Source organism: Echeneis naucrates, chromosome 23, assembly GCF_900963305.1.
Source record: "Echeneis naucrates chromosome 23, fEcheNa1.1, whole genome shotgun sequence".
Lineage (NCBI taxonomy): Eukaryota > Metazoa > Chordata > Actinopteri > Carangiformes > Echeneidae > Echeneis > Echeneis naucrates.
In genome coordinates this window covers 709,987-737,727 of record NC_042533.1, presented here as the reverse complement: position 1 = coordinate 737,727, position 27,741 = coordinate 709,987, and the positions used below count along the sequence as shown (strand labels likewise).

Here is a 27,741-nt window from a genome sequence, read left to right as displayed (position 1 = left end):
TTACACTTTATTTCTGCAACCACATATTGTTGTGAACTAGGTAGTCACTCGTAAGCACAAGTTAATCAGAGATTGTTGGTATAACATCTGAAAATTTTTATTTATACTGTTTTTAATTTTTTTTTTAATTTAAATTGTTACTTTTTAAAAAATGCAAAAAAATAAAACTATTTATGGTCTTTAACTCTGATTGGTTGGTCTTTTTTAACACTTAATGTTACAACATCGACTTCAGGCCAACAACGTTTCTGTTTATACATGTTTACCTCCACTCATATCTATGCCAACACACACATACATACACACACACACACACACACACACACACACACACACACGACTACATTTAGCTCGCTAGCTCATCAATATAACTCTAGACCTCAGTGTGTGTGTGTGTGTGTGTGCTGCCTGGCATTACAGGGCAACTGGAAATCATCATGGTGGAGGGAAGCAGTGGGCGAGAGAGGATCAGGGAGAGATAGTGTGGTGGAGAGAGAGAAGGTGGGGGGTTATTTGGCATTTGGCATAAACAAATCAGGAAAGAAGAAGCCTGATAAAAATTACCGGCTGAAACAAAACGAAGGCATTTGGAAGTCATTCTGTGAGTAAAACCTCATGAAAATAACAGCAATGAAATATTATTGCATAAGACTGTGGTAATGATGCAGTAATTCATGATCTGATCTGTCACAGGAAGATCAGATCTGTTTGTGTGTCTGTCTCAGGTTGGCTCAGGATGACTGTCACTTACTCCAGTAAAGTTGCCAACGCCACCTTCTTTAGTTTCCACCGGCTCCTGCTGCGCTGGAAGGGAAGCATCTACAAGCTGCTGTATCGAGAGTTCGCCCTGTTTGTGCTGCTCTACACCATCCTCAGCGTCGTCTACAGGTCGCACACACAGATACACAAACAGACACCAAACAAGAAAGAAAGCAGATGCTTTTTACTGGCTCTATGCATTATTCAAAAAATTCTCAGTTCTTATAGATTTTAATTACACTCTGTCACCCCTGTTATTTAAAATATTTTACTTAAGTGGCTATTTCTTACAACTTAGATGTAATCTGTCTGACTTCACCTTTTAAAGAACAAATAGTCACACAATAGGACACAATAATAAATACTAGAAAAAGCAAGATTTCTTATCAGCTTATTTTTTGCCAAAGAGAAAATACAGTTACAGAAGAAATAGACAAAAACAAATACCCAAAACGAAACAGTGCAGTTTAAACTGAAAAGACAGTGACATTTTAAAAATCATCAGTAAATGGGCTATTTGTATGTTTTAATATTGCTAATTTTAGCAATAAAAACTTCAGCCATTGTTGTGTTCAGAAGAGGTGGTAAAGCTGCTGGCTTGGATGCTACAATATTTGGAATCAGAATGGGAAGATACAGAGAAAGGTGGTTAGCATGCTAATTTCAGCAAAGCAGGAGACAGCTCCTTCAGAAAGGAATGATTAAAGCAAAAATTGACAGTAATATAAGTCAAATAAACTTAACATGCTGGGAAAAATATACCTTTGATGTAAGTTGAGGTTTCCCAATTCACTTTAAGTAAGAATTTTCTTGAAGCAGAATGGATTGGCTGTTAGATGAAACACAGCTAATGACAGTGTAATTTTTATTGAGTTGGTTGTCACTGAGTTACAGCTGGATTTGTCTGTGTCCTACAGAATCATCCTCACTGACCATCAGAAGAGACTGTTTGAGAAACTTTCCATGTACTGTGACAAATATGCCGAGCAGATCCCGGTCACCTTTGTCCTGGGTATGTCTGACTGTTCACTTTCCAACATTGTCCTCATGTTGAATCGCAGACTTCAGACTGAGACCATAAACTCATTGGGAGCATTTCAATTGTTACTTTCCTTTGGATTGTGAATATTTTTCTTTTATTAATTACCCAATATTGATAACAAGTGAGAATTTCCTGTAAATAGAAGAATCTATATTCATTGACTTTGATGCTCAATGAAAGCCTGATGTGGCTGCACCTTCCCTTAATGGTGGAAACATCTGGGGATGCGGTTTGCGATTTAACCAAACAGCAGCAGTTTGAGCCAACTGACCAACACAAAACTTGCAGTTGCAGCTTCAGTGGAAAGAAACTCTGGAGCCACAAGTCTGAACTAATCTGGTGTCGACCTCTGTTGTTGTGTTGTGATGATCCTAAAATACTTTTCATAGAAGTTGTTATGGTGACGGCGTCCCACAGGTGATCCAGGTGATCTGGTGAGATGAGCTGATATTAGTCCTGAGAGATCAGGGCTTAACTTTCAACCACACTCACTGACAGATGACCTTTGTGTTTGGAGACTATTGTTCAGTATGATGTGAACTGGCAGACTAAAGTCGACACAAAGACGAACAATTGATTAAATAAAGAGCCTGTGAAGTGGAGAAAATAGATGGATCATATATCCGGTCTTGAACCCCTCATCACCCAACAGAAGTGGAGGGAATACTCTGGAATTCCTGCTGCCACGGAAAACACACTCCAGATTAATGGAAGGAAATGAGGAGAAATGTCAAATATCTGGTGACTGAGGAGAAGCGGAAGGGGCAGATGGATAGAGCTGCCTCATTAACAGGATGCTAATGGAAACAGATCATTAAAGTGTTACTAAAAGCTGGATGACTGACTGTGCAGCTGATGAGGGAGCACATACAAACACACACTGTTTGTTGTCTCATTGTGGAAACAAGCTCAGTCCAGCTTCATCAGTGTGAAAGGAAAATAAATTCAAACATCTGGTTTGCACATTTTGCATTTTTGTGGGTCTTTGTCGCCCGTTTTGGGGGAAGTTCTGAAGCCCATTGTTGTAGCTTTGTGTTTCCACCGATCCAGATGAAGTTTATAACAAACGTCCTGACTTCTGAGGAGAACATTAGCAGCTTTAGTTTTTCATGAAGATTTGGGGATTTAACTTGACCACAAATATACCTGTGCCGGTATTTTTCCCATAATGGCGACGCCAGAGGAGATTCTGCTGGCTGTCTGGTTGTTTGTTTGTTTGTTTGTTTGTTTGTTCATCAGCTGATCGCCCCCCCTTCAGAGTAAACAACACAGCGGGACTTCCGCTAGCTAGCAAGCTAACGTTGGCTAACGATACGAGGCAGCGCATCTAAGCTAGCCGGCTGTTGAAAATGTCTGGTAAAAAAATAAATAAAAAAACTACTCCGACAGAGGCACGAGGGGTTCACAATAGCTCACACAGTGAAAAAATAAAAATAAAACACGGTTATTTCCTAATATATGCGTATTGTTTACGTCACGTTATTATTCGTTGCTAAGCTAAGAAGTTCGCAAAGCATTGTGGGAGTTTGACCCGGCCCGCTCCGCTCTGTTTCAGGGTTCTACGTGACTCTGGTGGTGAACCGCTGGTGGAACCAGTTTGTGAACCTGCCGTGGCCCGACAGACTCATGTTCCACATCTCCAGGTAGGATTTTTAAAATCTGTTGAACTTCAGGATAAATTCTTACGTTATGTCAGATAAAATTAGGAAAATCCAGGATGATCATAAAGTGAAATGCATTGTAATCCAGAAAATGATGTGAACGCATTAAATAAAGGTCCGGGTCTTTCAGGATTATGTTGTTGTTGCCACTTTATTTGTTTTTCTTTGTTTCCTCTGCTGTCAAGTTCCTTCGTATGAATTAGCTCCATGTTAGTCCACATTAAGAGCATATGTAAAGCTCACAGGCTCAGATCTGATTCCATTGAGACTCTGTCCACATTTTAGAAATAAAAGTGCAGCAACTAGATGGAGCCTGTTATTTTCACCATGTTGTTTCTGTCTCCTTCTTCCAGCTGTGTTCAGGGTAAAGACGAATATGGTCGCCTGTTGCGCCGGACGTTGGTGCGTTACGTTAACCTGACGTCCCTCCTCATCTTTCGCTCCGTCAGCACCGCCGTCTGCAAACGGTTTCCCACCATGGACCACGTGGTGGAGGCGGGTGAGAAGAGCTTTTTCTTCAGCAGTTAATCTGATGTCACTCCACGCTGTTCAGTCTGGTGTGTTGTTCTTTTCTGCTGAGTTCGTGTTTCTAAATGATGGAAAAGTTCATCTTCCTGTCTGTGTCTCTTCCTTCCTGCTCTGGTCTGACCTGGTCCTGGGGGATCGGCTGGTCCGGCCTGGAGTCAGCTGATGATCTTTGTGCGATTTTTCCATCTGTTTGGATTTCTGACGTAGATCTGTGGTCTGATCTGGTTCCACCTGATCTGTCTCCGCAGGTTTCATGACTCCAGAGGAAAGGAAGGTGTTTGAAAACATCCGCTCCCCTCACCTGAAGTACTGGATCCCCGTGGTCTGGTTCTCCAACCTGGCATCTAAAGCTCGACAGGAAGGACGGATCCAGGACAGCATCGACCTGCAGAATATCCTCAATGTGACACACAATGTGACATATCCTCAATGTTCTGTGTCAAAAACTGAATGGGAAGATTCTTCTAAATTTGAGAGCTGTTGTAATGTAGCTTCCAAAAACGTCATAATCAACACAACTGTTACAAAATCATAGTTCTACCAAGAGATTTGCTGAGCATTAATTATTTATTTAAATTCAGGCTTTATTATTTTCCATACAAACACCAGACAGGGGGACAGAGGTACATCAATATTATTTTTGTAAATGAAGAAAAAGCAGACAAAGGAAAGTAAAACTACTCCATTTTAATGTAACTGCTCCTAAAATATCTGTAACCCAAAATATTAAAAGACACAAACTTACAATAAACTGAACTAAGACCTAAGCTAATTAGCAGCAATCAAAGAGAAGAACTTTAAATGGCGTTTCATTAACGGCTGTTTCCACATTGGACTTTTATTGTGTGTTGATCGTGCTGGACAGCCGTTATCACACAAACACACACAGGATTTATGGGGAAGAGGAAACATGCCGATTATCAGTCAGCCACATGTTTGACTTCAGGTCTTCGGCTTTCTGCTCTTAGTTAATAATGTTTATTCGTGAAAATGTGACAGAAACGTATAAATCTTCTGTTGGCATCAGTGCCTGGCCATTAGAGCTGGGCTTCATGAGTGAAATTAAACCTCCATAAGAGTCACATGAGACGGTCTACGGGGCGGCTGAACGGCCATGAGTGGGATTTGGTATGAGATTAGAGCAGAAGTGAAGCATGGAAGAGTCTCATTAGGACACAAACATCCGGTCGGACAGAGAGGGGCTCTTAAGCACCGAGAGACAAAAGCCAAACACCAAATTAGAGCCTGATCTCTGTGACCACATAGACCAGACATGTAGGTAATGTGACACCCAGCTCTGTTCCAGAGGGAGGGGGGCTCTTTTTCCAACCAGCCTGTTGAGTCGCAGACATTTGGGGGGGGTCGGGGAGAAGACGCTGCTGCCAAACTGCCAACCCCTCTAAATTTCTGTTTCTGCTGTGATCAGGAGATGAATCGCTTCAGGAGTTGGTGTGCGACTCTGTTCGGCTACAACTGGGTCGGCATCCCGCTGGTCTACACGCAGGTCGGCCCCCACATCATGTGAAAACAGATGCAGCTCATCTAATCACATCACCGATCATCTGCCCTCATTACTGTAACTGAATCAGAGCTCTGAGTCCGAAGGAGGGGGCGCTCACCATCGACAGCTTTCTCTCTCTCTCTGTCCACTGCAGGTCGTCACGCTCGCTGTCTACACCTTTTTCTTTGCTTGTCTGATTGGTCGACAGTTTCTCGACCCCGACAAATCCCAAGGTCATGACCTCGACCTTTACGTCCCCGTCTTCACCCTCCTGCAGTTCTTCTTCTACGCCGGCTGGCTGAAGGTAAAAATACATTTTAAAAGAGAATAAGTCAACAAACTGACAATAAATCCTACAAAACAACGTGCCCATCCGCCGCTGAATGTAGTCCCTGACAACAACCCAAATGTCTCCTGGTGTTTATCTGTTGAAAAGGACCAGTGTCTGTTTGTTCATTTGTTCATCAGCAGGATTACTCAACAACTATAGAGCGGCTTTCCACTAATCTTGATCCAGTTAACGGGTCCATCCTGGAGTTATGAAACACTTTCCAAAATAATCATGAAATGTTTAAAAACAAGACATATTCAGATGACCTGTTTTTCCTGCTGTTGTCTGTGTCTCAACCTTGGTCGGTTGTATTAATAACACTCCACCTAAAGTTATTAATAACTTATGTGATGGATATGAAACAGAAATAGTGCATGAGGTTAAGTTGCAAATTAAAAGGCGTCACAGTGCCGACTGTTTCATCTTCTGGGAAACATCAAAGCAAACCAGATTATCAGTAAGAAAATTGTCAGATTGAATGTGGAGTCTAACCGCACAAAGTTTTGGTTGTGTATGATTTTCAGGTAGCAGAACAACTCATCAACCCGTTTGGAGAAGATGACGACGACTTCGAAGCAAACTGGATAATCGACAGGAACCTTCAGGTTTGGACTCGAGGAATCTGTCTGTATCTGCCTCAACTGTATCATCTGGATGTAACTATTTCTAAAATGACTCCAATAACTTACTATAACTGTTTCATTCAGTCATTTCCTGTTCACCCCCTCAGGTGTCTCTGCTGGCTGTGGACGAGATGCACATGAACCTTCCTCATATGACCAAAGACATATACTGGAACGACTGCGACGCTCGGCCGCCGTACACGCTGGCTGCCGCCGACTACTGCATCCCATCATTCCTCGGCTCCACCACCGACATGGGGTCAGAACACACACAGTACACACAGTCAGTTTGTCAGGTATGTTATCAAAAACTCCTCTTTCTCTTCCAGACTCTCAGATATTATTCAGATTGATGAGGCCGACATCAGTCAGACATCAGACAGTCGACCACGTCAGCAGGATCCTGTTTTTACTCGGCGCCAAGAGTCGGTAAACGTTTTTAACTAACTTCACCAACATCTGGTTTTTACTTCTGTGTTCTTTTTTTAATCATAAAAAAGTTGTTCATAATCGAGCTGATTGGGGTTTTTTTTTTATGTTTGAGGTTCTTGGTCGAGTCCGTAGGCTTCTTAGTGTGCAGGAGCCTCCTGACCTTCGAACCCCGCGGCCCATCTTCAAACGCCACAGTAGTGACGCAACAGGAAGCTTCTTCCCAGACTTCAGGTGCTCGTTTGGTTGATAACTGTGGTTTGCTCCAACATGTACGTGTTCTACCAGAGATGGAGAGTGTCTTTATGTCTGTTGTTGGTCGTTTCGACATGCAGGCTCCACCCAGGCCTGATCCAGCCAGATGAAATGGCTCCGCCCACCTCTCTGGTCTTACCCCCGGCATCCATGGACACCTTGGCCACCTTGAGGGAGGTCAGCAGCAACCCTCCATCACCCGAAAGCTCCCCCTCTGCAGTTTTCCCCCGACTCATCGTCAGCCCGCCGTTATTTGGTGACGTTCATCACAATGAAGATTCTTCCAGCAACGTTGGAGCAGCAAAACCTCAGAACGGGCTGGATCCTTCGCCCTCTGAGGAGGCACCGGGCTTGGAAACTTCAAGGTGATTCATTCATTGTATTCTGCTCAAAATGCCGTCAGCTTTCAGAACAGCATCTCCATCTTCAACTTCTGTGTCGTTCATTTCCAGGACTGCTGTCTGTTCCCCAACTAGACTGGGACCAAAGAAATTTCGCTGGACGACACTTACCGGCCAAAATGCCCCTCTGACTCGGCCTCGGGGGCGCCAGTTCTCCCTGCAGTTCTCCAGGCAGACGTCAAAGGCGTCGATACGCAGCCTGCCGAGCCCCAAAGCCCTGGGGAGGCGCAGACGAGGCATGGCTCGGTTCCAGTCCCGAAGATCCCCTGTTCCATCGACAGACACTTTACAGCTGCCCGAACCCGACTATGAGCACAACTTCCAGGGAATGACAGCAACTGATGATGAGGAGAGAGATGGAGCCAACAACAGTGATGAAGGCAAACACAAGAACTCAGAAAAATGAGGAAAAGAAATGAAAACGACTCCGAAACATGATATCACACAGAACCAAACAAACACAACAAACAAAACCAAACCGAACAAAAAGAACAAACAGAATATTGCTGCTTTGAACCAACTAATGCTTGAAAAGCTGGAAACACAATCTGTGAATGTCTCAAGCTTGGTAGTTTTCCTGATTTCCAGTTGTGTGATTGGAGAGAACAGGCTTTAATTCAAACCCCAAAGAATGAAAAAGATCCAAAAGAATCTCTATTATGAAATGTAACATGCTCAAGACAAAACATTAGCTGTGAGCAGAACGTGTTGTGGATATAATATGCTGACTTGTGACTGACTGTTTTCTGGAGCTCCAGTCAGGTTCTTGCAGCCACCTGAAGAACCGAAGGCAAAGACACTTTGGTCCCGATCTGAAGGACAAGTCGTGCTCAGGTTTTTTGATGAAACTTTAAAGGTTTCTAGAACAAAATATTTAAACTCTTCTGTCTTCATGTGATGACTGTTATATTTATCTGTTCTTGTATGTGATGAATATGCAATCATGGATCTGTTGCTGCTGCTCAAACACTAAAGGCTACTTTTTGGAATAAAACTAAAGACTTGATGAGTCACTAATGAAAGTTTGTCACAAAACTGTGAAAATATTTGTAGATAAGTTCAATTCAAGGCTATCAGCTTGTTGTTGGCTTTCCAAGAAGCACAGAAAGCTGTTGAGGTTTTAATCCATTTATTTATTGATCATACAGCTGTCAGATATTGATGGGTTATTGCTGGCTGATGTGTTTAGCAGGAGCAAAACCGACCCGGTCCTGTCCTCTGTCGAAGACACTGTAGTACTGTGTCAGAAATACATCTCCCAGAATCCACAGGGGGCCCTGAGAGGAAATGATGTCCAGGGCCTGGAACCCACTGAAACACAACATCCGGTCCCCAAGCATCTCCTGAAGAGACAGGACACATCACAACAAATATCCGAGTCTGAACTGAGGACACTTAAGGATTTTAAAGTCGAGACGAAGAGACCTGATCCAGTTATTCACCTTCCTGACGTAGTGTTCAGCCGTCAGCGTGAATTCTGCCCCGGCCAGGACGAAGGTCACATGAGGCAAACTGGGCAGCCTGACGCAGTCGATCAGATACTAAACACACAAAGGATCCCATCAGATGGGAATAAACTTCTTCACTGTCAGACATACTTGTTGTCTCACTTCTCCGATGTTTGTGGGCGTGGCTCCAATCAGCTGCTGGAGGTTGATGATGTCACTGGTCGGCCCAGCAATCAGGGAGGTTCCTGTGTCGACGATGGCCTGACAGCCCCGAGGACAAAACGAGCCGATGCCCTGCACCGCCACGCTGCACACAGACACACAATGAATGTCCTCCCAACGACAAGACGTCACAGCAGCAGGTGGACTCTGACCTGTCCACTTTAATCTGCCAGTATCCCTTCACGGTCACCGGGATCCAGGTGATCGGGCCGCTGTACTTCGTCTCATCTGCCCCCCCCAGCAGCAGCTCCCCTTCAGGGCTGCTTCCACTGTTCCTGCACGAAACAGAAGCATCACAACACTCCAGCTCTTCGAGGAATCTGACCGAAAGTTATCGAACGGCAGAGCACCTGCTGAGGTAGAAGGAGAAGACCGGCTCGTCCACGATCTTCTGCGCCATCATGTTGTCAAAAACGGGGTTTCCAAGGATCTCTGCCAGGGACGGGTACCCCATCCCCAGGACGCCATCGAACCTGGCGAACACAAAGGCGGCTCCAGGCTCGTACACCGACTCCCCGAACTCCTGGTTCAGGGTGGTCAGGTGTCCGATCTGGAGCCAAAGAACAAATTCAACAAACATTCAGCAAACTTTTCCTGATAAATTAAGAATCAGTCAGAAACTTGGCCCCGCCCATGGCCCCACCCCTGGCCCCACCCCTCAAAATGGAGCATCATTTAATGTTGTATTTCAGACTATCAACTCAGGAGGAGGGACATTTTCCCATAGACTTCAACACCATCTGCCTTCCTGTGATGGTCAGCAGTCAGAATGAAGGCTGAACTGACCTTCAGCGTCTCTCTGGCCATCACTCCCAGCAGGTGACCTGATCCGTAGTGGATCCCAAACATCCGACCGTCATGGTGGAACGAGGTCGACTCGAACGCCCTGAAATGCCTGTGTGATGCTGGAAAACACACACACCAAGACCTTGAACCTCTTATCACAGTCCACACTGCAGTCATGTTAACCTGACCCACAAACAGCCGTTGTGTTTGGTTGTCGTACCGCAGGCCTGGCTGACGCAGTAGGTGGATGGCACCCAGAGGTCAGCTGAGCCGGTGTCAAACACCACAGAGAAGTTCTGCTCCGGCGTGCCCAGACTGATCTCACCGTAATACTGAGCCTGACGCACAACACAGACACACAGTTCAGTGCCTTGCTCAGCTGTGGGATTTAAACCAACAATGTTTGGGCTGGTCTTCTTACATCCATGAAGTTGTAGATCTTCTCACTGGAGCGTCCGAGGCGCAGCGATGGCGTGCCAGGCGGGAAACACTGAGCATAGCGGCGGTTAAAGGCGTCGGGGCGGTGGTGCTTCATGAACTCCTCCAGGAGACCCTCGGCTCGCAGCTGGGAACGAATGGAACGCACCCTCCTCAGAGGGACCCTGGGGGGGTCCAGTATGTGGGATTTAAATCTACTGTCTGACCTGCTGTGTTTGTTTCATCCATCAGAATTACAACTCACACAGATTTACTAAAACAAAGTTCTATTTTGTAGATTCAGAATTTTATTTAAAAAACAAATAAAAAAAAAAACTTCAAAAGCTCAAACTATGAGGATAAATCACTTAAAAAGGGCTAAAATGAAGGTGAATGTTTCCTACCGGACCAGCGCAGAGCTCGTCCAGGTCCAGAACCCCAGAACGGCCAGCAGCAGCCTCAGCATGTCTGCCTGCCGCCGTCAGTCCGTCAGTGACTCTGAGGTCCGGCTGATGTTGGAGGTTATCAGGACGACTGCTACTCTGATTGGATCTGAGTCAGTCTGAGGAAATCCACCCCAAAAATCCCAGATCCCGTCCCATCAGTGTGTGTCATTTTAAATTATAAACAACATTTACTCCTCCACATATTTTAAAGGCTTTATATTTTGTCTTTCAATGTGAAGCGTGTTTAGTTTTACTTGTACTTAAATGTTTAAGATTTTAAAGACCAACAGCAACACGATTCAGAAGCGAGGAGCAGATTGGCTGACCAACCTGCTTTATCGCTCAGCCGAGATATAAAACCACTGGGAAGGTTTTAAATACAACTTGGACTAAAATCCAGTTATAGTCCGAAGCTTTTTGATTTTTAGTGATAAAACTACTTGGGGTCACAGAGCTACAGTTACCATGGCAACCGCTCAGCTTAACAACCAGGGTCAACAACCGGAGCTTTGTGATGACCGACCTCAGTCTGGTTGTGTAACTTCAGTTTGTTGACACTGTGAGGTCTCGGTCACTCTCACCTGTGAACTGACAGATGTTGGACAAAATAGCGTGAACGCCGGTCGACACAACAGAGGACGACTCACAAAGCTACTGATGAGGATTGGTTCATTTATTTCAGTAAACAAAAACAATGTCCAAATGTACGTTATAATAACCAGCCTCCAACACCTGCGGCTAACGTTAGCATCACAAACTGAGCCGTCAGCCATTTTCCCTGCTGTCTGATGGTTAGCCAGCGTTAGCCGCCTAGCCTGTACAGTGCTTCCACAACAGAGAAAAAAACCAGCGGAGCGTTTTCTTTAATTTGATCTACACAGAGGTGATAAATAACAAAACTGATCCCCTTCCCCGTTCTTCCTCATCCTCCTCTTCCTCTAACAGGGGTGATGGTCAGGAACCCTCTGCCTGCACAAACACACAGCGACAATCAGAACACAGAAACAAACAGGAAACGACACGGTGGTCCAGTGGGAGGTGGGGTCTGACCTGGGAGCAGCTTTGATGATGTTGTCGACTCTCAGGATCATCTCGGCGGCCTCGGAGGCGCTGAGCAGCACCTGACGCTTCACCTGGAAGGACTCTGTGATGCCCAGCTCCGCCATGTTGCCCACTGTGCCTTCAGACATGTCTGCAAGGGAACACAAACCCGTCAGCTTCAGTGTTCGACGGAAACCCGCAGTCCATGTGTGACGAAACTCACTCAGGCCAAACGTGGTCTTGTTCTCTTGGTGAGCGGCTCTCAGCTGAGCCACCAGGTCGGCGCTGTCGTAGCCGGCGTTGTCTGCGATGATGGTCGGCAGCTGGAGGAGGAAACGGACAACGGAGTTCATTTAAACTGATTAAAAAAAAAAAACTTTAAAAATGAGCGGAGCTCAGCAGGTTCGTACCATCCTCAGGGCCTTGGCGAAAGACTCCATGGCAACAGCCTCCTTTCCTGGTGTCCGATTGGCCAGATCAGTCACCACCTTGGCCATCAGCATCTCAGAGCAGCCTGTCAGGGCGAGGAGGGGCAAATATTGGGGGAATCAGTAACACGTCAGACCTGCTAAATACTGTGTGTGTCTGTGTGTGCGTACCTCCTCCGTAGACAGTGCGCGGCTCCTTCACAGTCTGAGATAACACACACAGAGCGTCGTGCAGTGAACGCTCCGCCTCGTCCAGAATCTGCTGCGTCGCTCCTCGCAGGACGATGGTGCACGCCTCACCTGAGGAGGGGGAGGAGTCAAAGCCTCAGTGACAGACAGACATATCAGATCAGGTTTAGACAGCATGTGTGTGCGTGTCGTACCCATGGCGACTCCAGAGAAATGGATGAGTGTGTCTTCTCCGATCATCACCTCCTCAATCAGTTTGCAGCGGCCGAGCTTCACCAGCTCAGGATGGTCGAAGGTGGAGGTGATCTCTCCGCCTACACACACACTTTATTAATGGCTGTATGACACTAAAGCAGTTCAAATGAAATAACACTGAGTGTGTACGTACCCGTGACCAGAGCGAGGCGCTCCACGCCGGCGAAGTCGGCGTGCTCGATGGCCATGACGCCAGCCTGAGCAAACAGCTGCTCTGGGTAGTTATAGATCAGCTGTCTGCAGAGAAATAAACACAAACACATCTGTTGTTGACGTCGGTCGACTGGTTGTTGCAGATCTTGATCCACCTGTGTGTTGTCGATGTGTAGTGGTAGTGTGTCGGACTCCAGTGTGTTTTTTTACCTGTTGATGAAGCAGTTGATCCCGTGCTTCAGGATACGATCGACCTTCTCCTTCATCTTCTCTTTTTCCGCCAGCTCAATGTCGGCAACCTTCGCCATCGAGTCAACACGGACCCTGGAACCAAAGACCTGATGGGCAGACACGCAATCACACACACAGACACGAACAGCAAGAGTGAAAACACAGTCACAAAGATCAGAAATCTGTAAATCTGCACCGAGAGGGAAACACACAGCTCCTTAAAAAGTGCCGCTCAGGTCAGATCAAATTCTGCTCACATCACACATTTCACACACTTCCTGTGGAGGCCTTTCACAATAATAGTATACAATCACAACCAGGTGATATTTCACAATAAAAGTCTCAACAGATTCTGTTTTTTACTGTGAAGCAGCTGCAGGAGAAACCAGATCAGATCTGTGTGTCGTACCTTGATCTTGTCGGTGTCCATGCCGGTGTTGGCGATCAGGATGTTGGCGTTTTCCAGCCTCTTCGGTTGGTTCACTCCGATCTTTTTGTCCAACAGGAAACCTGGACACACAAAGTGGTTGGTTACAGCAGCCAATCAGAGGGGACTCCTTCAGCCTGGGACACGTCAGGTGAGCTCACCTTCGTCCAGGTAGGAGTCAGTGAGGCTGCCGCCAAGCTTCTTAATGATGTGGATGGCATCCAGGTTCCCGGAGCCCTTCAGCCTCATGACAGCGTTGACGGCAAGCTGGGCAAAGTGATCTTTGTGGTGCGTCAGCAGCTTGGAGGACAAGGTGGTCCGGGCGATGTTCAGCAGGTCTTCCTGGAAACGAGTGGCGTCGTTGCTATGGAGATGAAAGAAGATGATGAGGTGGGGAGAGAGAAAACATAAAAAGATCACATCATCTGTTGAAACTTTTCTCTTCATTCTGAGGTCAGAAAAATACAGTTTAGCCTGATTGGCTGATCCTCTAAAGACCAGCTGACCTGTGGTCGACGGCCGCCTCCCTCAGAGCATCTCTCGCAGTCTGAGTCGCCTTCCTCCATCCGGAGATGATGGTCTGTGGGTGGATCTTCTTGGCGATCAGGAGCTCCGCTTCCTGCGACAGAAATGTTTTGTCAACGACTCTTCAAAGTCCATAAACTTCCTAAAACAGACTGAATTATGGGTATTTTTACCCTCAGCAGCTCAGCAGCCAGCACCGTGACAGACGTTGTCCCGTCTCCAACTTCATCATCCTGAACCTTTGACATGTCTGCAAACAAAAACTCATGATTCCCCAGATTCCTCCTTTAAAAACTGATTTATGATAAACATTTCACAGCATTAAAAAGAGCTTTACTGTTCATTTTTTACAGGATGATTTCACTCTTAACATAAATATTAGAGACAAAACATGAAATCAATCAGGATAATAATCGTTTGTTTGATTAATGTGACTCCCGACCGTTCAGTATCTCCACTCACCAACCAGAACTTTGGCAGCTGGGTTGTCGACACCGATGGCTTTCAGGATGGTCGCTCCATCGTTGGTCACTGTCACAGTGGCGCCTTTTGCTCCGCTCATTAAGATCTTATCCTGAAGAACAAGAGTGGAAGAAATGTTTGCTGCTCAATCGTCTGAATTGGAACCCATCAAACGAGATCAACACTTGCTGGTTTTGCAATTACCCACCATCCCCTTTGGACCTAGAGTGCTCTTCACCAGATCTCCGATGGCGATGGCGCCCACGAAAGATGACTGCAGAGGAAACACACAGTCTGGATTAAAGGACGCAATTAGTTCACTTATTAAATCAAAGAGTGAACGGCAAAATAAAAACCTAAAGCACAAATCAACAAACATACCAGTCGTGCAGTCTCTGCTTTCTCTTCATCAGCTCCATGTTTGAAGATACTGACCGGGGCCATTGATAAGGACGCCTACAGACAGAGACAGCTCCTTTTATACCCAACAATAAGCTCTTTGTATACAAAAATGATTTGTCAGCAACATAAAATGTTCAACAAGTAATGACTAAATAATTTTTGATTGAAGATTTAATCATTGTAATGACATTTAAGTTAACTTGATCATTATTGTGCAGACTACTGTGTACAGCTAAGGCGTGGACGAAAATCTTTATTCCGAGCAGCATTGAAAGCAGCATCCTTTCAGCCTGGAAACCGCTAGAAGCTTCCAACCAAACTATTTTTAAAAAAAAAAAGAGAGCGTTTTAAAACAAGATGTGGCCACTAAAATAAAACTAGATGATAAAGAAGAGTTTGTGTGAACCGTTAAATAAATGTAATTTGTGTTTTTTCGGCTGGTGTTGAATAAAAAGTCTGATCTGACAGCCACAAAGCCCAGATGACAAGCTAAAGGCTAAGCTAACATGCTAACAGACGTGATAAGAAGAATCACAGCAAACTGAGTCCGGACGACAGAAACTGGAGCTGAAGATTTAACATCAGAGATCTTATTTTCTCAGCTGCAGCAGCAGCCATCATCGTCTCTGTGAGTTACGTGTTTTAGCCGTTAGCTTAGCATCTAGCGCATTCATAACGCCCATGTGCTTCCTCGCCGGTAAGCTTCGCTAGCTGAGAGCCGCAGAGGAGCTAAAAACGGGCCGAACAGACTCTTTAGTGCGGCCCGATGGAGCTACAGCACTTCAAGGAGCAGACGAGTTGGTTTAAACCCGTTTGTGTCGCCGCAGAAAAGAGGAATTAGAAGCTAAAGCTCACCATGATGTGTGAGATTCTGGGCTGGAGCCGTGCACGCACAGAAGGAGGGGCCGGACGTGTGATGACGTAGTTACGCACGGACGCAATGCTGCATTAAAGGGTGATCACGGAAAACTTCCTTTTTGATGAAAAGCACAGATTTTGTGTGATGATTGAAAAAAGGGGTCTAAAAAACAACATGGAAAACACATTTCTTTAATTCCAGAATAAATGGAAACTTTAACATTTATGTGCCTGATATATTAGACTAGTTTGAGATTTAAGAATAAAGGGTAGCATTATTTTACACAGAATTAATATACTGTGTACAAAGAGACATCTCGGCTGCTCTGGTGTTATTATTTTTAATGGTAATAGTAATATTGGATGTATGAATATTCCATAAATCAACAGTTGCATCCAAATTTATCTAAAAGATTCCAACATGTCCACAATGACACATCAGTCTTCTCAGCTGGACAGATTTTGTTATTCTTCTATAACTCCAATCCAGAGTTCAGTCTGAGGCCTGTTGGCTCCAGTTAATTCTATAAAAGCCAAATTCTCTGTTTCTGTAGCGTCAGCAGCTTTAAAGTGGTTCAGATTTTTATTTCTCAGACACACAAGGGCACAAAAAGTGCTGCAGAAACGTCCCCTTAGGAAGCAGAGCAGGGAATAATTCATCTCCTTTTCTTCAGCCCTCGTCTGCGGCAGTGATCGGCAGCCTGGACAGGCAGACAGTAGATGTGCATGGGGAACTTCCTGAAGTAGCTGCTGACCCAAGGTCTGTGGAGAAGACCACAAAAACACAGTGTAGGTGTGGTACGGCTCCACTGGCCCCGCCCCCTAACCCCTCCCCTCTACATGGAGCTGGGTTAACATCATGTTGTGTTGAAGACTGAGACCAGAAACTCATCAGGAAAAGTGAAGCAGATGTTTTTGTTTGTTGCATGTCCTTAATGATTGGTCCTTAGGGGCCCCCTGGTCAGGGCCTTAATAATAATAATAATAGTATATAATAGTAAATAATAATAATTCATTCAGTGAGTGTTAACACAACTATGATAAGATCAAAGTGTGTGTGTGTGTGTGTGTGTGTGTGTACTTGGTGATGCGCTGGCTCAGACTCAGGTGAATGAGGTTTTTCCACAGCAGCTTGTTCTCCTGCTGACGGATGAATTCAGCTTCCTGCCGCTGCTCAGCGTCCAGACGTTGACTCTCCTGAAGCTCCGCCTCAATACGACCCAGCTGGAGAACAAGGAAGACCTTTAAGTTCTGCTCCAACGAGGCGACGGAAATATTTCTATTTATTTCATTCAAAAGGTACACTTTTCATGCACTGTAGATCAAGGAGAGTGGAATAGAAATATAATTTAGCCTTTTATGTTTTGATTTCTATGTTTTAATCAATTTGACTTTGTTTGACAGATCACGGGATTATTGACGTCTTTAAAATAGCAGCTGATTATTTATCAGTTCTGGTCCTGTCAAAGGTCCACAGGTGGACACCTCGTCCAGCAGACTCTTGTTGTCCTCCACCGTCCTCTGCTGCTCGTACAGAGCCAGAGACGCCGGCTCAGAGGGACACATCACTTCCTGTCTGTCCACCTGGTCTACACCTGCTTCACCTGCTCCGCCTGCCTGCTGCTGGACGATCGAAGGAAGGAAACATGTGCTGACAGAAAAAGAGAGAGAGTTTGTGTGTCACCTCATCATGTTGTGATGTCGAGCAGCAACTCTAACTCTGAACCAGGTCCTCACCCCAAAAGGTCTTTATTCTTGTCTCCATGAGGTCACGTGGACACACACACACACACACAGACACGCTGATTTTCCATGTAAACTAATTTCCATTCAGATTTGTTTGCAGTCTGGTTGGTGTCTGTTCACAGTAATGTATCCCGCCGCCAAGGTCGCACTTCGCTGGACAGACTCTCTGTTATCTGATGGATCCATCCAGACTGAGCTGGTGATGACTAGTTTGAGTTTTAGCCCCGCCCCTTTCCCTCTGAATGGAGCATCATTTAAAAAAATGAACATCATGTTGTATTTCAGACTGAGACCATAAACTCATCAGGGAGGAGGAGGGACATTTTCCCATAGACTTCAACACAGTCTGACTTCCTTTCAGTTCTGTTGACATTCTGATTAAATTGAATGGTTAACCAATCAGCTGCTCTGTTACCTGGGCTCTCGGCTGACTGACTCCTCTTTAATCTTGGAGAGATGTCGAGCTCCCATCCTGCCCTGCACACACACAGACACACACAGACACACACAGACACACACAGAGTCAGGTATCAGTTAATTACCTGTCCTCAGAGGACAAACAGAAGCTGGGAAGTGGAGGAGAAAGACAGTTTCCCTCGACGACAGTTACCGTGGTGACAGGCGATATCAGTCCATCAGTGTTCCTGGCTGACAGACGACACCACACACACACAACACACACCACATACACACACACCACACACACTCTGACAACTGAGTAGATATTAGTTACCTGTATCGGTGGGGAATGTTCCACCTGATTTCAGTTTGCTGTTCACTGAGTTGTGTATTTTCTTATTGAACACAAATATATAAACACCCTGAAGCTCCTTTCACACTGATGGATCAGTCTCATCTGCTTCTTTAAGGGGGTGAATTTCATTTACAGTTCGTTTTCGTTTTTTTTTTTTACACACAATTCAGTTCAGTTTTTAATGAAAGTCATGAAAACAGAAGAGAAAAGTCGTTTTGTTGGAGATACTCACGTCGGCCTGAACGTCCATCTGCCGCCTGTTCTGAGGACGTCCTGCAGCTTCGTCTCAGCTCTTTGTCTCCCACACCTGATTAGTTGTGTGTTTCTGCTGCACCTCCTCCGCCTGAATTAGTCATCAGTGTTTCTGTGTCAGCTGAAGAACTGCACATTCATTTTAAATAAACACAACGCATCTTCAACAGCTAACAGGGAAAACTGACCTTTTATATTTAATGTCTTACTTATGGAAACAGTACACAATCTTAGGATGAGTACAAAAAAAGATTACTGTTAAGACAAAAGGTACACAAAGAAAGGAGGGACTTTTAAAAACATTTTTATTGAACTACCTCACTGTTTATTAGCTTTAATTTCAGATAAAGCAGAGCAGTCAGGATTCAGACATAGAAAACATTAATTTGAACAGTTTCACACTCAGAAATGACCCAAACTATGAAAATATTAGTTTTTAACAAGTAACTTTAACACACACACAGTCAGATAATTACTGCTGGAGTTTACAGCAGAACTTTTTCTGTCAGTTCAGAAAAGATAATCCTGAATTACAGAGTCTGTTATTTAAATTTCTTCATTCTTTACGTAGCGGCGTTTAGGTCAAAAATGTGCATTCAAACACCACAATATGGGAACAAATTTTTACTTTTATTAGGAAATCTGATGTAGTTTTCAAAGTTTTCTTAGAGTTCAGAGATTAATCTCGTGTTTTAACATTTATGCAAGTATGAGCTAAAAGGAGAAGAAAAGTCTACAGACAGCATAGTAACTAGTTAACTAACTAATAATCAAGATTAATTAGAGGAATTAATCTTAATGTTGACTAAAATCAATAATTATTGTCACTTTTCTGATGGACGGATGTTGATGGAGTGAACTTGACCTAATCTTTGCTCTAATCTGGTCTATATGAGAACGGAAGGAAATACTTTGACATCTGATCTGAACTTCTGCTGACCATATTTTAAAATTATTAAGGGATTTATATGATCATAAAAATGAGTCTGCATCTTCAGAATGGTCTGCTTTATGAGAACACTGAAGATATTAAATATAAATGAAACGTGTTGGTATCTTTAGTCATTTCTTTCTTAGTGTGTGCAGCGTCTGTAGAAGTGGAAAACGTAGTCAGTGAAGAGCGCCCCCCTGTAGTGATGGTCGGTAGTGCAGTCAGCTTGGCCCTGCAGAAACACACTTCGATTAATGTAGAAGATACAAAAAGGTTGTTGTGTGTCTGCAGATCTGCTCAGTAAAACTAAATGATTAAAGTTCAGTCTGTCGCTGCGAGTGTTACGAAGAGAAAGAGAAATATAAATAAATGTTTTGTCTTACTGCCACTGTGGAGCGGAAATGATATGAGCTGTGATAAAGACGAGCCACGTGGAGGGGGCCACTCGTGTTCTCCCTGCCAAAGACAGACAAAAGAAAAAGATCAAACTATTAAAGGTAATTCATTTCAAATGAGGCCATGTTGGCATCATCACCGTTCCTCAAAGGCTCCAAGTTCAGTTATTTTCAGGATCTGACTCCAGTTTTACAGCCAATAAATGTCAAATAACCCCCAAAAGCATCCATAAATATTCACACAGAAAATCCCAATTAGGACCGGAACAAATCTACTTAAACATTTAATTCATCATGAAAAGTCAGAAACGTTCCTATTGATGAATGAAACCTGAAGCAGCTTGGTAAAGTTTTAGTGTTACTAAAACAAAAGCAGCTGTGATATGTGGGTCGGTGGGTCGGTGTGTCGTTGGTGTTGTGCGATCGTGGCTGTGATTAGTGTGTTGTTGGTGTTGTTGTCGTGACGTGAGGGAAATCCTGCAACACTTCCATTATTCATCAGCGTTTCTGCCCTCGGCCTGAATTATTAACCCGAGTCAGTGGACCGCAACCTCAGAGACTCAAACCAACAAAGACACACAAAAACCAACAGTACAACACTCCCATCAGTTCAACATGAATTTTCTGTCTCTGGTTCAACTGCAAAATGACCTCATGTTGTTCAACAACACAAAAACTACACACAGCGTTAATAATATCTGATATTAGAGAGTTCGAAGAAAAGCTTTTCATACAACAACAACATCTAAATGCATCATTCAACCAAAATATAAACTCTGCATTGAGTATTGGATGATTCCTCCAGCAGCTGATCAATAATCCGATCGGACCTGTGTGTTTGACGGGTATCGGCTGCCGCTGACGGTTTCAATATCCAGCAGAGCCGAACAAACTGCAGACTCATCGAATCCACACAGATGGACGACCAGCAGCTCCGTCGAGCTGCAGAAACAGAAAGCGATCGTGTTGACTGATCCGAGTGCTTAAAGACGTTTCAGGCTTTTAACGTCAGAACTCACTTCATCAGCAGAGTGACTCTCATGTTGATGGGGACGAACTGGCTGATGGGAACTCTGAAGATGTACCGACCCGGCCTGATGGAAGCAACAATCAATCAATCAAGACAGAAGTTTAAATTCACATGTTAAAGCTGTGATCGTTGTTTCATTCATGAGCTGGACTCACCCACATTCGTCTCTCAGACAGTATCTGTTGTCGATCAGCTGCTGGTTTTCTTTGATCCGGAATGATTGGATGGTGGTGTTCGTCCCTGAAACATCAGTGTGATTTTTATTTGCATTGCTGTGATTCTCATTTCAAATTCAAAGAAAAAGTCTGATGTTTTGGTGTGAGGCAGTTTCATCAACACAGAGTGGTGCAGCTGTTCAGGTTTTAGGAAACGAGAGGAAACTTACAGTCTTTGGCATTTTTAAGTTTGTCATAGAGCTTTCCTTTTATTTTTTCTGCAGAGCTGGTGGAGCTGGTGGAGCTGGTGGAGCTCTGTGGTTGTGCAGGACAGCAGTAAGCCTTGTCACAGTACAGCAGCTCACAGAAGTCGACGTCTGGAGGCCACGGGTTGGGCAGCCGGGTCGGCTGAGCTGGACAACGATCGGAAACACGAAGAGACAAAATTAGGTTCATGTCATAAGTTGGTGAGGGAGTGAATCAACCTGCTCATTTATCAGCAGCTAATTTTACATCCAGTCATTATCTTTATCGCTGTGGACTCTGGATTAGCCTGGTTGTCCTTTTACACAGGCGGCTAATAATCAATAATCAGTGTTTTATCACAGTGGCCCTGAAGGTGAATGTGAGTACCTGAGGTGGTCCGGGCCGTCGTCTGCACAGGAACCAGCGTCCCATTACTAACAAACACAAACAACAAAGCTGCTGTGAGGTTGTTGTCTGCAGATATTCAGTGTTTTTGGGGTCTTTAATTGTGTTTGTCAGACCTGTTGTTGGGGGAGGTGGCCAAATCTCTCTCCTCCAGATTCAGCAGGTACAGAACCGTGATGGAGATGATGCTGCAAACAAACAGTCAGTTATTCGTTTCAGACTTGATGATGATTGACGTATAGGAGGCGTCGGGCCTCACCAGAAGGCCACGGCGGCCAGCAGGCCGAAGGCGCTCAGCTGGAAGACTTTACGCCGCAGACAGTGTTTGGATTTCGGTCTCTCCCTCTCGACCTTCCCGCTCTTACCCGTGTCGGCGGCGGACATCGTGGACACGCTGCTGTTCTTTCTGGGTTTCCTGTTAAAGAAAAAACAAACAAAAACTGAAAGCCTTTTTTCTTGTTTCGTTCGTTCATGACAAACTGAATGAATGCTGTGAGCTTTCTACCCATAATGCCTTTCAACAAGCCGCAGGTGGAAACAGACAGAACGACTTCACAACTTCATCCTTTTCTATTTGGAATGAATTGTGTTCAGTCACAAACAGAAGCCTTCAGATCCTGGATGTCCTTGAACTCTGATTCGTACCGATGCAATGATAACAATGAAGCCAGGATTATGCAACAAACACTATCAGTACTTTTCCATAAACTAATTCACTTGATGACACAGATAAGAGCATTTTGTTTAATTGTATTCAAATACGATGCCAACTGTGTTTAGTCAAAGATAAGTTACAAAACTAATTCACCTTCCTAAATAAACAGTTCGAAATAAAGCAAGAATATTCTAAAACATAAATCATTCTTCACTGTATTCTCAGTTTTGGAGGCTTTCCATTTTTGTTGTTCTGTGTGTTCCTTCAGAAAGTGGTGAGCTAAATGTAGCTGAGAAGTTGAGGAGAAAAACACATCTAAACATTGATGGAACTTTAAACTCCTGTTAAATAACAATTTTTATGATTATTCACTGAAATTGATAAAATATGAGAAACATCTCATGACAGAATAACTGAAGCCTAACCAGGTAACACTCATGTGCTATCGATAAGTACCCCCACAGATCGCAGGCTGCCCGTCAGGCTCTTCAGTTTAGCCAGCCGGAGGTTCCAGACCTCCAGGTCTTTGATCCGGGTCTCCAGGTTGTCGGTGAGTTTGGAGAGCTGCTGCACCGCCCCGACGTTCTCCATGAAGATCTGCTCCTGGAGGAGGATGAGGACGGACATGAGGATGGATCCAAATACAGCCCTGAACAGATTCTGGGTAAGTTGTGTACCTTGGTCCACCATCAGGAAGTTCTGGATCTTCTCTCCATTCAAACAGGTGATGTCCGCCGACTTCCATCAACCGCTGACGGCAGCAGCTCCTTCACCTCACTGAGCTATTATACCTGAAACATCGACAATAGTATAAATATGTCCCAAAATAATCATTTCCACATCAGCACACTGAGCCCGTGTGATGTTCACCTGTCTGGTGGGTGTGGTCCTTCCCACAGTGGAGGCGAATTCTGGTTTATAATCAAACTCAACTATTCTCATCTGAGTGATTCTCTTCAGCTGCTGCTCAGAGTCGGCCTGACAAACAAACAAAGTTAGTTCATTTCCTTCCTAAGACTTCATTTTGGCTTCCTGCCGTTTTAACCTTCTTACTTCTGAGTGTTATCTTTGACCCGGCAGTCGACGGCTGCATGATGGCGCCATCACCTTGGCGTTGCCACAGACAACCAGCGCCTCATCAGGGGAGTCGGTGTTGATGCCGACCCGACCCTGACAGATGACGGCGTCAGGCGTCGTCCCACGCTGCCACACGGCGTCGCCGTCCGTCTCAAACTGACCCGGGTTGGAGGCCTGGGTGGGCGCTGTGTTTTTATACAGGACTGCTGGGATATTGGTTTATACTTTATGGGTTCAGAGTTTGTGAAGTTACCCTGACGATGATCCTCTCCGACACCAGAGCCGTCAGGAGGAAGGTCTGCTCTCCCACGGCGGCGTAAAGACCGACCACCATCTGGAAATACCTGGAAGAGGTAGAGTCAGTCATCACCTGTCTGCCTGGACTTTATATCTTACTACGCAGGAAGTCTGCCACACCTCTGGTCGGGGTGGGCTTCCTTTCTTCATCATGTTGTTGGCCGTCGTCGCTGAAGTGCAGTCGGCCCAGCGTCACCTTGGTGACCTTACCGGCAGGAAGGTTGACCCTGAGTGTTCAGAAAGGGTTGTTTTTATTCAGGAGTCCTAAGGACTCCAACTCTAACCCCGACCCTGTGGACGGCGGAATGATCTCCAACCTCCTCTGTTCCCTACCTGACAGGATGGAAAGGCTTTTTGCTATCGGTCAGGCTGCGACTGCTCGATGGTCACCTGTGGCTTGGAGCTTCCAGCTGTGAGTGCAGAACAGGAAGTCAAAGGTAAGACGTGACGCTGAATGTGTGTCAGGTTCTGAAAGACCAGGTTCCAGAGCGTACCTTGACCCCAAACACTTTTATCTGGAAGTGGTCGACCTGATCGGTGCTGTTGGCCGTTCTGACGTATTGCGGCTCTGCAGCCACGCCGATGTGGATGGTGACCTGGAGTGGTTCTTCTTCTGGCAGATGAAGGCCTCGTCGGCTGTGGAGTAGGTGAAGCCTTTATCTGTGTCGACGTGGTAGGCAGGAGGAGACCTGGAAACAAGGACCAGACCTGCTGAGACCGTTTCTCATCTGGATTTATCAGCTTTTTTATTCCTGACTTCTCCGGCAGCTTTCTGGACTCACAGGTTCTGGTAGTTTCTGTCGTACAGAGCGCTCCACTGCTCTGGATGATACCGTTCCCAGTTAAGAAGCTGGTAGGATGCTAAATGGAGTCCAGCTCCCACACTGGTCCCTACAGCGCCACAGCGGTCCCATCAGCTTCACTGCAGGACGGCTCCACTCCTCCTGGTGGGTCATTCACAGTCTGATCTTCTCCTCTTTTTACTCTGCTGGGAGCTGCAGAAGAACAAACAGCTGGTTTTAGTGCTCCAGTCTGATCTGGGTCACTGAAAGGCGAAAAATCTAAAACATTACCAGGTGTGTATCGAAGGGGCGGAGCCGGCCAGACCCACTGGGGGCGGGCGTGGTCAAATGTAGGCCCATGTAGCTGTTAGAGGCAGGGTAAAGGTGGCGAAGGATGTGGCGGGGAGGTGTAAACCTGCGAGCAGCTCTCTGGACTCAGGTAGTGCTGGCGCTCAGGGCGAGTTCTGGGTCTGCAGGGGGGCGGGGCCAGTAGGAGGACTGGGCGGGGTCCCAGACTTGATGAAAGTGTTAATGAGGCCCAACGCGGGGCTGATTGTGGGTCAGCATGTTGGAGAGGGCGGGGCCCTTGAAGCGACAGGATGAAGCAGCAGTTTGCTGAAAACCTTCCTGGGGGTCTGCTGGCCGGACCAACAGGACGGCCCGTGGTGGAAGTCTGACGGAACAGGACCAGCGTGCTTCTGTCTGGTTAGTCTGATCTACCAACCGTCCCAACTACAACAAGAAACGACCAGCTGAGACTGACCTGAGATCTGGTGAACAGGTGAACAGGCCTCGGAGCTCGAGTCAGAGGGAGACTCAGGGAGCATGCTGGGAAAAAAGCACAGAAATGGACACGACCGGGATAAAAACTACATTTGTGGAAGAAGTCATTCTTATTAACGTTTGAAATAATCCTCAAATTTCTCAGATCGATTTTTTCCTCTGAGGGTTTTGGTTTCTTGTGATTTCTAATAATTCCTTCAGGGGAAAAATGTTTTTATGGTATCTTTATTTTTTATTTTTGTGTATTAAAGGTGGTATGTTGTTGGTGTGCTTTGTGTTGTTTCAGTGTTTACAGCCTGGGTCAGTTGATAACTAACTGGGTCAAAGTGGTTTTATGTGTGTTATATAAATGTGTGACAACTTTGTTACTACTACAACTCGTTCCTCGATCTAATCCCTTTTCAAGGCTTTAAAACTTCCTGCGTGACTCAAATAAACAACCTCTGAGTTGGTTTTGTGGAAATCTGTGATAAATGAATCTGAAAATATCAAATCAACTGCTGACTGATTAAATTAATTGAAAGAAAACAGGACGTGAGTTTGTGTTCATCACATTGAGGCCTGAGTTTGTGTGATCTTACAAGTTGTTGGGATCCACGTCGTTGCTGAGATACTGTTCCAGGATGCTCGTATCCACGGCAACAGAGCTGTCCAACATGCCGCTCACATCCTGACCTGCACACACACATTTCAGTCAGTTTAATCCGACAGTCTCATCGACCGTGTCCACAGTTGTTTTGTGTTTCTGCTGCCATTTTCTGCTAATCACATATTCCAACTCGATTTGTGTCGCTTTTTGTTTGTACACGTTTCTTCTCTCTTTGTACCTGTTTTTTTTTTTCATTGAACATTTCTTTTTATTTCATTTACTTTATGTCACGTTTTCTTTGCTCCACCTTCTCCTCCAGATAAACTGTCATACAGTGAAGCCCAAATGGCTCACATCCGAGACATCTAGGTGGAGGACAACGTCAGGAAGTTCTTCAGGAACCTTCTCAGATGTATTTTACAGCTTTAATTTCCTGATGATCTTCCAAAACGTCTGAAGAAACCTGCTGATGTGTGAATCAGAGTTTCTCTGATCTGACAGCTCACCACTGAAGAACTGCTGCAGCGCCTCGTTCTCCCCAGGACCTGGACGGGCAGCCGGCTCAGTCCGGGCTCCATGCTGCCCACAGGGCGGCACTGAGGCTGGGGAGGGACCGGGGGGGTCCTGCTGGAGTGAGGACAATTCAAATCAAATATTGTCAGCCATTAATGAATTAACACGAATTACTATTGAAGAGTTTGCAGGCAGTTTATGACGCAGTCTGATACAAAGATCAAGGTTGAACCACAACAGACGGTTTAACGTCTGACGCACAAAGATATCCTGTTTATTTGGACCATTTCATGTTTGGAAAGTGTTTTATTCAGTAATAATGATGAAAACGGAGAATTTCCATTCCAGTTAGCCAGAAGAGACTCTTCCTCCCAGCAGGAGGAAAATAAAACGTATTCTGCTTGTGTGTTGTTGGGTGTGTAAAGGGTTAGGGTTAGTTCCTGTTGTAAGGTTTGTTTAGCTGCGGCTCCAGAATGACTTAGTTCACCTTTAACCAAGCTGAAATCTTTAAATGTTACATGAAATCAGGAAGTTTTCATAGAATCAAAATACACAAATTGCATTCTGGGACATGTGTTAATGTCAGTATCTTCTGAGTTGAGTGAGCACTGTTCATCCATTCATCTCTTCAAAATAAAACTCTGGTGCTCTGGTGTGTTCGGATGTCTCAGGAAGTTTTGGCTTTGAGGCAGCGTGAACATCAGGACCAGAAACTGAAGCAGCTAAATGGAACGCCTCCATTAACGATTTTCTTAATGATGTTTTGCTGCTTTCCTTCAGAAATATCTAAAATAAAGCACATCTGATGACAAACTCATTTGTTCAAACTGACCTGTGTGACTCTCCAAGATGGCCGCCAGTCAGCAGTTCAGCAGTGATTTATGAGATCAGCGCCAGCAGCTCCTCTCAGGTGTAATCCATCTGTGAGCTGAGTTGGACTCAGATTTTCTGTCCCAGCACGTCCCCCAAAAATATGTCTGATAATCTTCTTTGTTTTCCGTCTCTTCAGCTGGAAACAATAAAGAAATGTGTCCTTTTGGATAAATCTTCTTCTTGTTTGCGGTGTCTGTGGATCGTCTGTCTGTCAGCTGGACTTTGAGCTTTGAACAGGAAAGACATTCGCACACCTGACCCAAGTATTAACACACCTGTGTGTGTGTGTGTGTGTGTGTGTGTGGGCGATGAAGCCATAAACTAGGCAGCCATCTTACTGGAAGTGAACACACAGATTTATTCAATACTTTTGATTTGTCATGTGACTCATCCATCTGTCTGTAAATGGGATTTTAACGGAATATTTACTTGAATCAT

At 45.1% G+C, this 27,741-nt stretch overlaps 4 protein-coding genes across 5 annotated transcripts; 1 reads left to right on the top strand and 3 right to left on the bottom strand.

Moving 5' to 3' along the window:
- The first annotated feature begins 471 nt into the window (after positions 1-471).
- LOC115036548 (bestrophin-3-like) lies at positions 472-8,487 on the top strand. Of its 2 annotated transcripts, none has more exons than XM_029494750.1 (14): positions 472-601; positions 694-888; positions 1,677-1,771; positions 3,357-3,444; positions 3,816-3,961; positions 4,239-4,393; positions 5,417-5,494; positions 5,646-5,795; positions 6,347-6,427; positions 6,553-6,704; positions 6,775-6,874; positions 6,990-7,108; positions 7,210-7,494; positions 7,606-8,487. In XM_029494750.1, exons 2-14 carry the CDS (start codon positions 737-739, stop codon positions 7,934-7,936), a joined length of 1,932 nt encoding a protein of 643 aa, XP_029350610.1. In that variant the 5' UTR covers positions 472-601; positions 694-736; the 3' UTR covers positions 7,937-8,487. The 2 variants fall into 2 exon arrangements, with proteins under 2 accessions (XP_029350610.1, XP_029350609.1); XM_029494749.1 differs by having other exon boundaries at positions 7,582-8,487.
- A 209-nt stretch (positions 8,488-8,696) lies between these two features.
- Positions 8,697-10,869, bottom strand: LOC115036549 (cathepsin E-like). Its single transcript, XM_029494751.1, has 9 exons — positions 10,808-10,869; positions 10,408-10,588; positions 10,207-10,324; positions 9,987-10,105; positions 9,551-9,750; positions 9,353-9,475; positions 9,141-9,285; positions 8,973-9,071; positions 8,697-8,873 (listed from the first exon to the last, which is right to left on the bottom strand). The coding sequence occupies exons 1-9, from the start codon at positions 10,867-10,869 to the stop codon at positions 8,697-8,699; spliced, it is 1,224 nt and encodes a 407-aa protein (XP_029350611.1).
- Positions 10,870-11,501: 632 nt separating this feature from the next.
- LOC115036672 (T-complex protein 1 subunit beta) lies at positions 11,502-15,868 on the bottom strand. Its single transcript, XM_029494947.1, has 16 exons — positions 15,818-15,868; positions 14,942-15,016; positions 14,769-14,834; positions 14,561-14,672; positions 14,272-14,348; positions 14,080-14,192; positions 13,735-13,937; positions 13,556-13,656; positions 13,126-13,253; positions 12,896-12,999; positions 12,702-12,821; positions 12,490-12,618; positions 12,301-12,404; positions 12,114-12,213; positions 11,900-12,041; positions 11,502-11,818 (listed from the first exon to the last, which is right to left on the bottom strand). Exons 1-16 carry the CDS (start codon positions 15,818-15,820, stop codon positions 11,788-11,790), a joined length of 1,608 nt encoding a protein of 535 aa, XP_029350807.1. The 5' UTR covers positions 15,821-15,868; the 3' UTR covers positions 11,502-11,787.
- Positions 15,869-22,824: 6,956 nt separating this feature from the next.
- Positions 22,825-27,741, bottom strand: LOC115037178 (myelin regulatory factor-like protein). The gene is given in 14 exon segments (XM_029495681.1): positions 22,825-22,996; positions 23,072-23,130; positions 23,133-23,166; positions 23,240-23,367; positions 23,419-23,640; positions 23,720-23,810; positions 23,882-23,932; positions 23,934-23,990; positions 24,321-24,452; positions 24,546-24,654; positions 25,309-25,373; positions 25,910-26,003; positions 26,424-26,541; positions 27,733-27,741. Coding segments are annotated over 14 exon segments (1,341 nt in total).